This window comes from Orycteropus afer, unplaced genomic scaffold (genome assembly GCF_000298275.1).
Source record: "Orycteropus afer afer isolate SDZICR_OR568_19922 unplaced genomic scaffold, OryAfe1.0 scaffold00123, whole genome shotgun sequence".
NCBI lineage: Eukaryota > Metazoa > Chordata > Mammalia > Tubulidentata > Orycteropodidae > Orycteropus > Orycteropus afer.
Window position 1 is genome coordinate 851,666 of NW_006921710.1, and position 15,256 is coordinate 866,921.

Sequence of the window (15,256 nt, forward strand, 5' to 3'; positions counted from 1 at the left end):
AGACAGGCATATGAGCTGAACATTTACATTAGGTAGATACACTCCTTGGAGAGATCAATCATGGGAGAATAGAAGGGCTATGTATCCACAGGGACACAGCTCAGGGTGCAGGAGTGCATGGAGGGAAGGACACAGGGAAGAGGAGGTAACCTATGGGGAGGAAGTGAAAGGGGAGCTGCCACATTGTGGGAAATTTCAGTCAATGTCATGAGATAAAGTGTATGTGAGCTGCTGTATAGAAAGTGAATTTGCTCTGTAAACTTTCACCCAAATCACAATAATAATAATTAACAAGCTTACATTCAGCCTTCCAAGGCACAACAATTGGCTTCTATTTGCCTGGAAAGAACAGAGGTAGAAGGAGAGTCCAGAGCGGGAGAAGGAAATGGAATGTGTGACTAACTGCCTCCACAGTCAGCTGTCTCCTTTGTCATGAAACCAGAAGAATTGGGTGGTGCCCGTCTACCAATATTGAACATTTTGATCAAAGATTTCAGAGCAGAATCCCGATCAAAAGGGGGAAAAATATAGAACAGAATTTTAAATTCTCATGGACTCCAGACTTCCTAGAGCCACAAAGGTGGATGCACCCCTGAAACTAATGCCCTGAGATAATCTTTAAATCTTGAACCAGAAATATCCCCTGAAATTTTCTTAAAACCAAGCAATAGTTTAGCTTGTCTCATAAAAAAAGCAGAAATTTGGCAGTTCAAACCCACCAGCCACTCTGCTCAAGGAAGACTGGGCAATTGACTTCCGCAAAGATTTATCACCTTGGAAACTCAATGGGGCTCGTTGCTATGAGTAGGAATCAACTCAATAGCAGGGGGTTTGGGTTTTTGGCTTTTTTTTTTTGGTTTTGAGCATTATGCTCTTTTAAGATCTATGTGAGATCAAATTGACAATAGCAACTGGAAAGATTAGATAGAACGCTGAAGGGGCAGTGAATTTGTGTTAATGGGGGAACAACTCAGAAAAGGAGGATAAGAATGGTTACACGACTGGAAGAACGCAGTCACCGCCACTGAACGGCACATGCAGAGACTGTTGAACTAGTGCATGCTATGCTTGTATATTCTCAACAACAAAAATGATTTTATTAAAAAAAAACAAACTCTATGAACACAGTTCTACTGTGGTTGCCACATTGTTTATATAATGCTTATGAAGTGTTTAGCATGGGGTCTAGCCATTAATTCGAACAAAATGTACTCCTAAAGTTTAATCGAACGTGTTCTACAAAGTGACCTCCTAGAAGCAGGTTTTCACTTGTAGCTTTTTCTTGGTCTTTATAGCTAGTACAGGGCACATTTCCATGTAGACTAGGTCAGATTAGCTTAAAATTAGATTTTGGATGTCTGAAGTCACACAGAGGTTTGGTGGAAAGAGCTCCCAGGCAGGAATCAGGAGAGCTGGGTTCTAATCCTGCCTTGAAGACATACAGGGACGACTTGTTAGTGAGCCAAGCCATGCCCTCATACACTCTGGGTTTACACAGGGGATTGAACCCGATAATTGCCAAGATCCTTTCCAGCTTTAAAATTCTTTGATGTCTGGTTTAGTAGAGCAATAAGCAACTTGATTCTGCACTCCTACCCTCAACCACAAACAGAGGCAAATATCAGGCATTGTTTTGCCTGGGCCAGCCCTTCCTTTCCCCGATACCCCCAAAATTTGCCATCCAGGAATGATGGGTGTGTTTACCTTGTGCTTTTTCTCCATTTTAATGGCTTTCTGGGCAGCCTTTTGTTCTTGCACCCACAGCTGCTGGTACCGGTGCTGCAGCAGATCACAGAAGGGTGTCGAAGGCCTAGAGGGAAGGCCAGACAGGGCTTGAGGTCTTAGAAAAGTCAGCGTCATCTCCCTCTAAACACACACACACACACACACACACACACACACCAATGTCTACCTAACTGCAGGGCTGCAGAGCAAGTCTCCCCAGAGCAGTTAAGACCACATCCCAGCCTGTAAAAGCCTCCGAAGGAGCAGATCCTCCCATGAGTCATTCAACAAACATTTACTTTGAGCCTACCAGATGCTGGGTCTGGGATCAATCTGTAGCCAAGGAGCCTGCAGTCTCACAGCACTTACCCTCTGCTAGCATCGTATGTGCCCTGCCCCGTGGCAGCACCTGGCAGAGGGTACAATTCATAGTCTATCACCCATCTGTCAGTTTGTTGTACTGTGGTGACTTTCACATTGCTATGATGGTGGAAGTTACGACACTGGTATTTCAAATAGCAGCAGGGCATTCCCTGTGGACAGGTTGCAGCAGTTTCCAGACTAAGGCAGATCAGGAAGAAAGGCCTGGCAATCTACTTCTGAAAACTGGCCAATGAAAACCCTGTGGATCGCAACAGAATATTGTCTGAGATAGAGCTGGAAGATGAGCCTCCTAGGTGGGAAGGCACTGAAAATACACAGTGGGCACAACTATGTACTCGAGCATACCAAGGATCATGAAGGTGGTGCAGGAACAGGCAGTATTCCTTTCTGTTGTATGTGGGGTCACCACTGCTTTCATTATTGAAATCCCAGGGCAGTGAGGGGCAGCCCTAAGCCCCAGACCCACTCAGCAGCAAGCCACTGCTGCAACATGGATTTCATGTCCTCACAGGTAACCATAACCACACAAAGAATAATTTTAAATTCCTTTAAAAGAGATTTGGGCAGAATAGTCCTAGTGTAATAGATCCTGAGGACAAAAAGAAGCATGAAGAATAAATCTGCATTCAACAGACTTACTGAAGATATGAGTGGTATGTTGTTATCAATGTTATTGTTAATAATCTTTTTTTTTGTTTTTAATTGTGATTCGAGTGAAAGTTTACAGAGCAAATTGGTTTTCCATTCAACTGTTCATATACGTTTTGTTTCGTGACATTGAATGCACTCCCCACCACGTAACAGCACTCTCCGCACTTCCTCCCTGGGTCTCCCATTCCCATTCATCCTTCTGTCCTATTCATTCTTGCCTTCTGAGCTTTATCCCTGGGCAAATGCTGCACTTTTTATCTCATATCTTTTTATCTCATATGGTTGATTGTTGATGGTAAGTGTTATTGTTAATAATCTTGATATTCTTATTTTGAAAAATTTTTAAAGTTTTATTATTTTTCGTTGTTGAAAAAACACAGCAAAACATATACCAATTCAACAGTTTCTACTTGTACGATTCAATGACAGTGATTACATTGAGTGTGCAACCATTCTCACCTTCCTTTTCTGAGTGGCTCCTCCTCCATTAGCAGAAACTTACTGCCCCCTATGGTTCCTATCCAATCTTTCAAATTGCTGTTGTCACTTTGATCCCACGTAGATAGTTCTTAAAGAGCACAATTCTCAAGGTAGACATTCTTTCCTAGTTAAACTAGACTACTGTTTGGTTTTAAAAAGACTTTAGTGGATATTTTTGGTTTAAGGTTTAAAGATTATCTCAGGGCAACAGTTTCAGGGATTCATGAAGCTTCCATGGATCCAGAAAATCTGGATTCCATTAGATTTTGAAATTCTGTTCTGCATTCTCCCTAATTTTGGTCAGGATTCTTCTACAGAATCTTTGATCAGAATGTTCAGTAATGGTAGCTGGGTACCATCCAGTTCTCCTGGTCTCATGGCAAAGGAAGTAGTTGTTCATGGTGGCTATTAGCCACACATTCCATTTTCTTCTCCTATTCCTGACTCTCTTTCTTCTTCTGTTGCTCCAGGCTAATAGAGGCCAATTGTTGTGCCTTACATGGCCACTTGCAAGCTTTTAAGACCCCAGACACTACATAAGAAACTAGAAGGTAGAGTAGAAGCACTGAATCTGTTATTAAGCCAGTTAACTGGGATGTCCCGTGAAACTATGATCACAAACCTCCAGATCAAGAAACCAAATCCTATGAGGTTGTTGTACATAATCAACCTCAACAGTTACTCTTTTTTTTTTTTTTTGGTCATTGTTGTAAATATATCTATCACACAACTTTTGCCAATTCAACTTTTTATAGGTGAACAAGTTATTGACAGCAATTACATTCATCGGCTTTGCAACCCTGCCATTAATCATGCAGTTTTTCTATCACTATAAAACTGAAACTCAGTACTCCATAAGCAATAACCATTTCCACCTCCTTCCTGCCCCTGGTAACTACTAATAAACTTTGGTCTCTAATCATTTGCTGTTTTTGTCTTTTATATTTAAGTAAGGTCATACAATATTTGTCCTTTGTAAGGGTGCTATGAGTAGAAACTGACTTTGGTTAACAACAGCAAAATTTTGTTGAGCTTTTTCATGTTTGGTGGCTATTGAATGTCCTCCTTGGTGAAATGTCTATTCAAGTCCTTTGCACATTTTACGATTGGGTTATTTGTCTTTTTGTTGTTAAGTTTTCAAAGTAATAGATAGATAGATTATTAGATTCTTATCAAAGATAGGTGTTCCAAAACCCTATCCAATCTCCCCACATCTTCACCAACATTTGTTACTTTTTTTTTTTTTTAACCTTAGCCATTTTAAAAACTCACTGCCATCGAGTTGGATTCAACTCATAGCAATCCCTCCTTGGGTTTCTGAGGCCTTATCACTACAGAAGTAGATTGCCCAATCTACTCTCCTAATCAGTAACTTATATTTTCACTTTTTTGGTAAAATCTTTTGATGAACAAAAGTTTTCAATTTTTTGCTGTTTTTAATCTTTTACTCTTTGTGCTATTGTTGTTATATTAGATACTCCACTGTTAAAAGCTAGGCCCAACAGCATTACCCCTGCCTTTTCTTCCACGAATTTTTTGGTTTTGTTTTTCACATTTAGGTTCTTCATTTATTTTGAAGTTATTTTTTGTGTGGTGTAAGGCATGGATCCCGTTTCACTTTTCTACATGTGGAAATAAAATTTTCCCAACAACATTTATTGAAGAAGGAGCCCTGGTGGCACATTGGTTAAGTGCTTGGCTGCTAACCAAAAGGTTGGCAGTTCAAACTCACCAGCTGCTTTGCAGGAAAAGTATGTGGCAATCTGCTTCTGTAAAGATTACAGCCTTGAAAACCTTATGGGGCAGTTCCACTCTGTCCTTTAGGGTTGCTGTGAGTCAGAATCAGCTTGACAGCAATGAGTTTTTGGTTTCTTTATTGAAGAAACTCTTCTTTTCCCATTGAATGGACTTAGCATCTGTGATAGTCAAGGTTATCTGTCTACTTGTCTGGGCCTGGTTTTGTGTGGCTGGGCAGCTGGCTGTAGTTACTCCCCATGATGAGACTCGCAATCAGCTCCATGGTGGAATCTGCCATGAGCAGCTAAGTAGCTGCTTTAGGGATGTGGTCTGCTTCTAGTAATATAAGGAGAAGCTTTGGGAATGGTCTGCAGCTTTCTGGCATGCTTGGACCCTGCATGTAGCCGAGTCTTCATTTAGCAGCCTGCCATGTTTCCTGCTGATCTTGGGACTGTCTCTGAACTTGAATTAGTGGCCTGCCATGTTGTTTGGTAACATTGGGACTGTGCCATTTTATTTGTCAACCTTGAGCTGATTAGCCTCAGCAGCCAGCAGCTACCTGAGTAAAGAGACACCTCTAGCTCCAGTGGGCCGGGAGCAAGAGGCAGAGCTGAAACCCAAGGTCAAGGGGCTTTCACCCAGCCCCTAGAGCTTGACACTTTGAACTTGGACTTCTAGCCTCCAAAACTGTAAGAGAATAAACTCTCAGTTAAAGCCACCAATTTGTGGCATTTTCTGTTAGAGTGGCACAAGTAACCAAAGCAGCACCTTTGTCAAAAATCAGTTGACCATAGATGTGTGGGTTTATTTCTACATTCTCAATTCTATCCCACTGATTTGTGTGTTTATTGTTATACCAATACCAGATTGTTTTTATTACTGTAGCTGTATAATGTTTTTAAATCAGGAAGTGTGAGGCCTCCTACTTTGTCTCTTTCAATATTACTTTAACTGTTTGGGGCCTCTTGCCACTCCATATAAAGTTGAGGATTTGTTTTTCCATTTCTGTAAAAAGGCTGTTGGAATTTTGATCAGCATTGCATTGAATCTATAGATCACTTTGAGTAGTATGGATAGCTTCAAAATATTAAGTCTTCTGATATGTGAACGTGGAACATGTTTCCATTTATTTAAATCTTCTTTAATCTCTTTCAGCAGTGTTTTATAATTTTCATCATATAAATCTTTCACATTCCTGGTTAAATTTATTCCTAGACATTTTGTTCTCTTAGGTTATAAATGGAATAATTTCCCTTTCAGATTTCTCATTGCTGGTGTATAATTTGTTTTGAAATTACTATATATATATACCAAACCAAAACCAAACACATTGCCGTTGAGTCTGACTCATAATGACCCTATTTGTTTCAGAATAAAACTGAATTCTATAGGGTGTTCAATGGCTGTGTTGTTGTTGTTGTTATTTGCTGTTGAGTCAGCCCCGACTCATAGAGACCCCTCCTTGGGTTTCCAAGGCAGTATCACTACGGAGGTAGGATTGCCCAACCTTCCTTCCGAGGAGTGGCTGGTGGGTTTGAACTGCCAGCCTTCTGGTTAGCAGTCAAGTGCCTTAGGCACTATGCTACCAGTCAATGGCTGTAATCTTATGAAAATAGGTTGCCAGACTTTCCTCCGTAGCACTGTTGGGTGAATTTGAACTGCCAACTTTTGGGTTAGTAGACAAGAGCTTATATATACAGGATAAAGACAATTAGGAATTACGTAAATGCCACTAGGACAAAGTTGAAGAGCTGAAGAGCAAATCCAGGGTATTTTCAATCACACCATACGCATGTGAAAACTAGACAATAAATAAGGAAGACTGAAGAAGAGGTAATGCCTTTGAATTATGGTGTTGGCAAAGAATATTGAAAATACCATGATCACCAGAAAAATGAACAAATCTGTCCTGGAAGAAGTACAGCCAGAATATTCTTTGGAAGCAAGAATGGCCAGAATTCATTTCACCTACTTTGGTCATGTTGTCAGAAGGGACCATTCCCTGGAGAAGGATATCATGCTTGGTAGAGTGGAGGGTAGTGAAAAAGAGGAAGACTCTCAATACAATGGATTAACACAGTGGCTGCAATGATGGTGTAGTAGTTAAGGTTGTGTGTCAACTTGGCTGGGCTTGATTGAGTGGCTGTGCGGCTGGTGGTAGTTATTCCCATGATTAGACTGGCAATCAACTCTGTGGTGGGATCTACCACAAACAACTGATTAGCTGCTTTAGGGATGTGGTCTGCTTCCAGTATATAAGAAGCAGCTTTGGGAATGGTCTCTAGCTTATGGCACGCTTGAACCTGCATGTAGCCGAGTCGTGTCCATCAGCCTGCCATGCTCTGCTGACCTTGGGACTTTCAATGGACTTGAATCAATGGCCTGCCATGTTGTTTGGTAACATTGGGACTGTGCCTTTTTACTTGTCAACCTTGGGTTTGTGAGCCTCAGCAGCCAGTAACTGCCTGAATGAAGAGATGCCTCTAGCTTCAGTGGGCTGGGAGCAGGAGGCAGAGCTGAAGCCCAAGGTTGAGGGGCTTTCACCCAGCCCCTAGAGCCTGGCACTTTGAACTCAGACTTAAAGCCTCCAACCTGTAAGAGAATAAACTCCTGTTTGTTAAGGCCATCCCATTTTGATATATTCCTGTCAGAGCTGCACTAGGTAACTGAAACAGATGGTCTCAGGTATAGCAAGGATTGTGAGGATTGCTCATGACCAGCCAGTGCTTTGTTCTGTTGTTCATAGGGTCACTATGAGTCAGAGTCAACTTGATGGCACCTAACAACAACATTAGGACACAATGCTTTCAGCATAAAGAAAAAGAAATACAAATATAAAATAAAAGACAAAATATTTCTTAACATTATTTTTTCATTTGAATTATAGATACCATAATGATTTTACTCTTTATTAAAAAATATAGTTCCTATATCTGTCTACTCAAAAAGTCTAGAAGCAACAAAGCCCAGTAGCAGAGAGCACCCCTAGTGCCCAGATAGTGCCCAGACTATGGTCTGTGCCATTCTCCACTAAAATAAACCAGGGCTCAATGAAGAAATGGCTGATCCTCTGTGCCTGTGCTTGGAAGGTTGCTGTGCCAGAAACAAGGAAATCATCAGAAGCTACTGGACGTCATAGCAGTAGGACACAGGGGCCAACCTAAAGGGGCTCTCAGTGATCAAAGATGGGGCAATTTGAGCATTAAGAAGAAAAATGACTGTCATAGACTGAAATATCTCTCTCTCTCTCTCTCACACACACACACACATTGAATTCATAACACTACCAGGGAAAAAAATGAAACCCTCCTTGGTCAGCTTGGAGGTTGCTAGGCTACCAAATCATTATCCTAAAACTAAAGAATCAAGCATCTGTCTGCCTTTCCCATACAAACTGCTGTAAGAATGGTGGCGCTGTATCAGACCTCACCTAGCTTCAGGAGAGGGAAGGAGAATCAATTATCAACAACAGCCCAAGGCTGATTCCTATGAGGTGAACGAAGGTCAGACTGCCTCCACCCTTCAATCTTTTAACCAATTCTGATACCAGCCGTTCCTCCCATGGGACTCTACTCCTCTGCTGGGTTTGAATAGGCATTTCACCAAAGAGGAGATTCAAATGGCCACCAAACACATGAAAAGAAGTTCAACGTCATTTTGTTGTTAGTGATACAGATTAAAAGTACAAATAGTGGAAAAGAATTTTTCTACACAACCAGGGAAGATTGAGCATGGTCTGAGTTTTAGATGCCATTAAGGGAATAGTCTTAGTTGTGTTACATGTGACACTGATATTGTGGTTATTTGTTGAAGTCTTCATCTGTTAGGGAAATATACTGAAGGGTTTATAGGTAAAATAACATGTTGTTTAGAATTTACTTTTAAAAAATTCCCACAAAAAATGAAATACAATAAAGTAAAACAAAATAATGAAACAAGAATGGCAGGATATGTTGATAATTATTGAAGATGAGGACTGATCATGGGAGTGTATTATACTATTTGTTCTACTTTTTTTATGGTAAATATAATATATAACACAAATATTTGCCAATTCAACAACTGACATTGATTAGATTCATCATGTGTGCAACCATTGCCACTACCATTTTCCAAATTATTCCACCACAATTAACAAAAATTAAGCGGGGACTCTTTCTTTACCTTTCCCTCCCTACCTTGGTAACCACTAAGAAACTTTGGTCTCCACACATTTGCCTATTTCATGTAAGTGAGGCCATAGAACATTTGTTCTTTTATGACTGACTTGTTTCATTCAATACAATGTTTTCAAGGTACATCCACGTTGTAGCATGTATCAGGACTTCATTTCTATTTAAGGCTGAGTAATATCCACTGTGGGAGCTCTGGTAGCATAGTGGCTAAAGCACTTGACTGCTAACCAGAAGGCTGGCGGTTCAAACCCACCAGCCACTCCTCGGAAGGAAGATGGGACAATCTACTTCCGAAGTGATACTGCCTCGGAAACCCAAGGAGGGGTCGCTATGAGTCGGGTCCGACTCGACGGCACATAACAACAACAACAACAAATATCCGCTGTAGGTATGTACTGTATTTTGTTTATTCATTCATCTTTAGATGGAAATTTAGGTTGTTTCCATTTTCTTGGCTATTGCGAATAGTGCTACAATAAACATTGGTGTACATGTAATCTCCTTGTGTTTCTGCTTTCAATTCTGGGTATACACCTAGGGGTGGAACTGCCAAATCACATGATAATTCTGTTTAACGTTTTGAGGAGCCTCAAAAGTGGTTCCACAGTGGCTGTGTCATTTTACAGTCCCACCAGCAATAGGTAAGGGTTCAAATTTCTGCACATCCTTGCCAACACCTATTGCTTTTAAAGTTTTTTTTTTTTCTTTTTTCAAGTTATAGCCATTTTGTTGTTGTTGTTGTTATGTGTCATCTAGTCGAACCCGACTCATAGCAACCCCTCCTTGCGTTTCCAAGGCAGTATCACTACAGAAGTAGATTGCCATTCCTTCCAGGGAGTGGCTGGTCTAGTAAAGGTGAAATCATATCTCATTGTGGGTTTGATTTGCATTTCCCCAATGACTAATGACATTGAGCATCTTTTCATGTGCTTTTTCTTTTAAATTTTATTGTGATTTGGGTAAAAATTTACAGAGCAAATTGATCTTATATACAGCAGTCACATATACTTTGTCTCATGACATTGACTGCAATCTCCCAGAATTTTCATGTGGTTTTAGTGCCTAAGGCATTTGACTGCTAACCAGAAGGCTGGAAATTCAAACCCACCAGACACTCCTCGAAAAGAAGATTGGGCAATCTACTTCTGTAGAGATACTGTCTTGGAAACCCAAGGAGGGGTCGGATACAACTCTATGGAAGTGGGTTTGGTTTGGTTTTTATATCCTCTTTGGTGAAATGTCTAGTCATGTCCTTTGCCCATTTTTTGAGAGTTTTTCTGTAACTTGCTATACTTTTGTGCATGTTTGAAAATGTTCATACTAAAAAGGAAAGAAAAAGTCCAGTGAATAAACCTCATTGTTTTCCCATTCACTTCTTTTGTTCATGAGCAGTCCTAGCTACCTTCTCCACCACCCAATTCAAATCCTAGTTGATTACTTCCTCATTTCTTCCACAGGAGAAAGATGTGACAGTCTGCTTCCATAAAGATGTACAGCTTTGGAAACCCTGTGGGGCAGTTCCACTGTGTCCTATAGGGTTGCTATGAACCAGAGTCAATTTGATGGCAGTGGACTTGGTTTTGGTTTTGAGCTAGAGATTTTACAGTATATGAGAATCACCTGGGCCCCCCAACCAAAGGTTCTGAGGCAGGAAGTCTGGGAGTGGAATTTCAGAAATAGAATCTTCAGCAAATATAGGAAGTAGTTCGGATGCAGGGTAAAGTAGGTTGAGGGGTGGCCCCAAAAAGATAAATCCACGTCCTAACCCCTGGAAGCTGTGAAAGTGAACTCACTTGGCAAAAAGGTCTTTGCAGATGTCATTAAATTAAAGATGCTGAAATGAGCTTATCTTGGATTACTTGGATGGGCTCAAATATAATGACGAGTGTTTTTATGAGAGGCAGAAGAAAAGACGTGGAGACACAGAGGAGAAGGTTACATGAAGACAGAGGCAGTGAGTGGAGTGATGCTGCCACAAGCCAAGGGACACTGGAGCCGTCGGAAGCTGGAAGAGGCAAGGAAGGATTCTGCCCAGAGCCCTTGGAGGAAGGATGGCCCTGCCTTGATTCCAGACTGCTGTCCTCCAGAACTGTGAGAGAATAAATTTCTGTTGTTTGAAGCCACTCCGTTTGTGGTACTCTTTTCTACAGCAGTTTGAGAAAATGAATACAAAGGTTTCCTCAGCCCACATTGTGGGAAACACTGGTAGAAACTGTTTTCCAGATGAGCACTGTCCAAAGTGACTAAAAATCACAAGTCTTTTACTGCTGGAAGAACCTTTGGGCAATACTTCCCAAACCGCCATGTTCACAGAAATCACCGTGAATTTATGGTTCAGTCTATCTGAGGTGGGCCTGGGATGCCACATCCAGGGACCACATTTTGAGTCTTAAGGCCTTAGCAATTACCTCCCTCCAGGGCCTTAGGCTCCTGAAACTCCCCTTGTTTCAGCCAATCATTTGTAATCAGGTATGCAAGGACATTGTGTCTGGGGAGAGGATCCACAACTTTTGTCACATTTTCAAAGGCACAGCAGCCCAGGAAAAGTTCAAAACCTCTGACCTTACCCAGTGCCCTTATTTCACAGACAAGGAAATGAGGACATGGAGATACCGAGTGGAAAGGTGATTCCCCCAAGATGACCCCACTAAGGAACAGAGATGGCAAACGGGGCGTCTCCAGCTTTGGGTTTTGTTTGGCCTGCACAGTGGGTGTTTTTGAATTGTTGCCAATGCTTAAACATTGTGAAACTTTATATAAAAACTCAACGTTCCAGATTTTCTTGAAAATTTGGAAGCTCTGACAATGTGGGTATGTATAATTGGCTGGAGCTGAATACCAATTGTCCCTTTAGTCCCAGTCCTCACCCTTCCCTACTGTTCCTTTTACCCAGGCTAATTCCACTGGCTATTGAACCCCTGAGTCAGACACAGAGCTGGCCTGGACCCTGAACCTTCACCTGTCATTCTTCCACCTCACCTATGCTCCAGGTATAGTCTGCCTCAGCCCTAGCTGGGGTCTCGCCCCTTCCAGTGTGTGGTCTTCCAGCTTTCCCAGAGGCTCTGTTTGAGAGGAGGCTCGGCAGCTTTGAAATGCGACTTGTGCTCAGAGGTCTCTTTACAGAGCAGCCAACAGCTCATCTACAAACACTGGCTCTTTGTTTCCCAGTTCTTTTACCCCTGTGGTGACTTTTATTACTTAATTATTACACACCCCATGCTTCTGAACAGCCTAATTTATAGCTGTGTTTTCTAATGGCACTAGATGCGTAATCTCACAATATCTACCCCAAGAGGCCATTCACAATAGAAAAGCCATCTTCCCAGCAGCCCCTGCTGCATATATCACCGCCAACCTACCTACCTTCTCTGCCCTCCTGCAGCCTCTGCTGACCACCATGGTGTCCTGCTCTGGTCAGCAGTTCTTATTACTGGGAAAGAGGCACGGAGGGGTTCGGAGCACAAGAAATGACCAACAGACCTTATAAGTCATGGCAGCCAGAGTCCTGGTTGCCAGAAGGAAATCCAGCAGGTTTCCCTTATTTCTGCTGTGGCTCATTAAATAAATGGTGGAGAGGCTGGTCTGACAAAGTGAAAAACCCAGGACATAAATCAGATCAAATCACCCTTTGCTTAGACCACCCTCAATGGCCCCAATTTCTTAGACTAGGTCTAGAGTCCTTGCCATGGCCCACCAGGCCCTTCCAGATGCTGCGCCTGCCTCTCTCTCCAAACTCCTCCTTGACATTGTCCTATCCCTCACTGTTTCCTTCTTTCCATTGCACTAAGCCCTTTTCCTCTATCTGGAATCCTCTTCCTCCCTCTCAGCCCATGCTTGCCCTGGCTTTTGTCTTCAAGTCTCAGCTCCTGCGTCCCCTCCTCCAGAGGAGCTTGTCCCTGACTGGCCCATCCTAACACAGCTCTCTCCCAGTGCTTTCCACCTTGTTGTCCAATTCGCTTCACAGCACTGTCCCAAGGAGGAGCACTCCCCTTCATTCATTCTGTTTTCTGGTTTATAATTGGTATCCTTCATGGAATGGCAATGCTATCAAGGCAGGAATGGTTTGTATCTGGAGTAAACTGGCAAAATGCCACTCTCACTAATGACTGATCATTGAAAGAGCACATGAAGGAACAGAGAGAGGGAGAAAAAAAGAAAGATTAGGCATTTTTTAGAGGATGTACTTTTCATAACTCAAGGCATTGTACATTAGGCTATATAGAGGTGACAATAAGTACAATTAGTTAAATCCATGGAAATTGCGATTCAATGGAGGAAAGATAGTCTTTCCCATAAACGATATGGGAGCAATTGGATATCCACAGGGGAAAAAAATGAGCCGCAAGTAAGTCTCACACATTATAAGAGAATGAATTCTAAATGGATCTTAGATTTAACTGCAAAATGTAAAACTACAAAACTTTTAGGAGAAAATTTTGGGGACCTACGGGAAGATGGAGCAATCTACTTCCGTAGTGATATGGCCTCGGAAACCCAAGGAGGGGTTGCTATGAGTCGGGTCCGACTCGACGGCACATAACAACAACAACAACAACAAGGGATAGGTGAGGAGTTCTCACATATGACACCAAAAACATGATTCATAAAAGAAAAAAAATCAATAAATCAGACTTCAGCAAAATTAAAAATGTTTGCTCCATGAAAAACCTTGTTAAATAGGTTAAAAAGACAAGATACATACTGGGAGAAAATATTTACACACATATGACATGGGACTCATATCTAGAATATATAAGGAACTCTCAAAATTCAACACTAAAAATCAAGCAATCCAATTAAAAAATGGGCAAAAGACATAAAGAGACATTTTGCCAAAAGGGATATATTGATGGCAAAGAAGCACATGAAAAAATATTCAGCATCACTAGCCATTAACCAAACTCACACCTGTCGAGTTGATTCAACTCCTAGCGACCCCTCTTTGAGTTTCCGAGGTCTCTACAGAAATAGATTGCTCAATCTTCTTTCCGAGGAGTGGCTGGTGGGTTTGAACTTCCAGCCTTCTGGTTAGCAGTCAAATGTCTTAGGCACTACACCACCAGAGCTCCCATTGTTGTTGTTGTTATGTGCCGTTGAGTCGGTCCCAACTCATAGTGACCCCTCCTTGGGTTTCTTAGGCAGTATCACTACAGAAGTAGATTGTCCCATCTTCCTTCCAAGGAGTGGCTGTTGGGTTTGAATTGCCAGCCTTCTGGTTAACAGTTAAGTGCTTTAGGCACTCCCATTAGGGAGATGCAAATTAAGACCATGATGAGATATCACCACATACCTATCAGAATGGTGAAAATTAGAAATGATAATATCAAATGCTGGGGACATTGCAGTTGGATCTCTCACACATTACTTCTGGGAATGTAAAATGGTACAACTATTCTGGAAAATAGTTTGGCAATTTCTTTAAAAACTGAGCAATTACACTAATGGGCATTTATCCTAGAGAAATGAAATCTTATGGCCACACAAAAACCTATATATGAATGTTCATAGGAGCTTAATTGTCATAGCCCTAAACTGAGAATGACCACAATGTCCTTCAATTGAGTGAATGGGTAAACAAACTGGTGCATTCATACGATGGAATACTACATAGCAATGAAAAGAACAAATTGTGATTCACTCAAAAACGTGGATGGATCTCAAGGCCATTATGCTGAGTGAAAAAAGCCAATCTCAAAGGGTTACTCTTATGGATTGCATTGTGTCCCCCAAAATATGTCTTGGAATCCTAACTCCTACACCTGTGGCTATAATCCAGGTTGGGAACAGAATTTTCTTTGTTGTGTTAATGAGGTCACTTTAGTGTAGAGTGGGCCCTAAATCCAATCACTTTTGATGTAAAAAGCAGCATAGACAGAGATGTTCAAGTATAAATGGAGGAAGATAGATGTTATGTGAAACGAAGATTACCAAGGAACTAAGGAAAGCCAGGGCTAAAGAAACTGAGACAAAGGTCTTCCTCCAGAGCCCATAGTGAGAGAGAGCCATCCCCTAAAGCTGGTGCCCTGAATTTGGACTTGCCATCTCCCAAACTGTGAGCAATTGATTTCTGTTCTTTAGAGCCATCCACTTCTGGTATTTCTATT

General features: G+C 41.6%; 1 protein-coding gene across 1 annotated transcript in view; it reads right to left on the reverse strand.

The window, feature by feature from the left end:
- The window catches only part of CFAP77 (cilia and flagella associated protein 77), a 186,568-nt gene that overhangs the window by 45,076 nt on the left and 126,236 nt on the right, over positions 1-15,256 (reverse strand). The window contains exon 4 of the mRNA XM_007944202.2: positions 1,705-1,810. Coding sequence (XP_007942393.1) covers positions 1,705-1,810 — 106 coding nt within the window. The remainder of the gene's footprint in view (positions 1-1,704; positions 1,811-15,256) is intronic.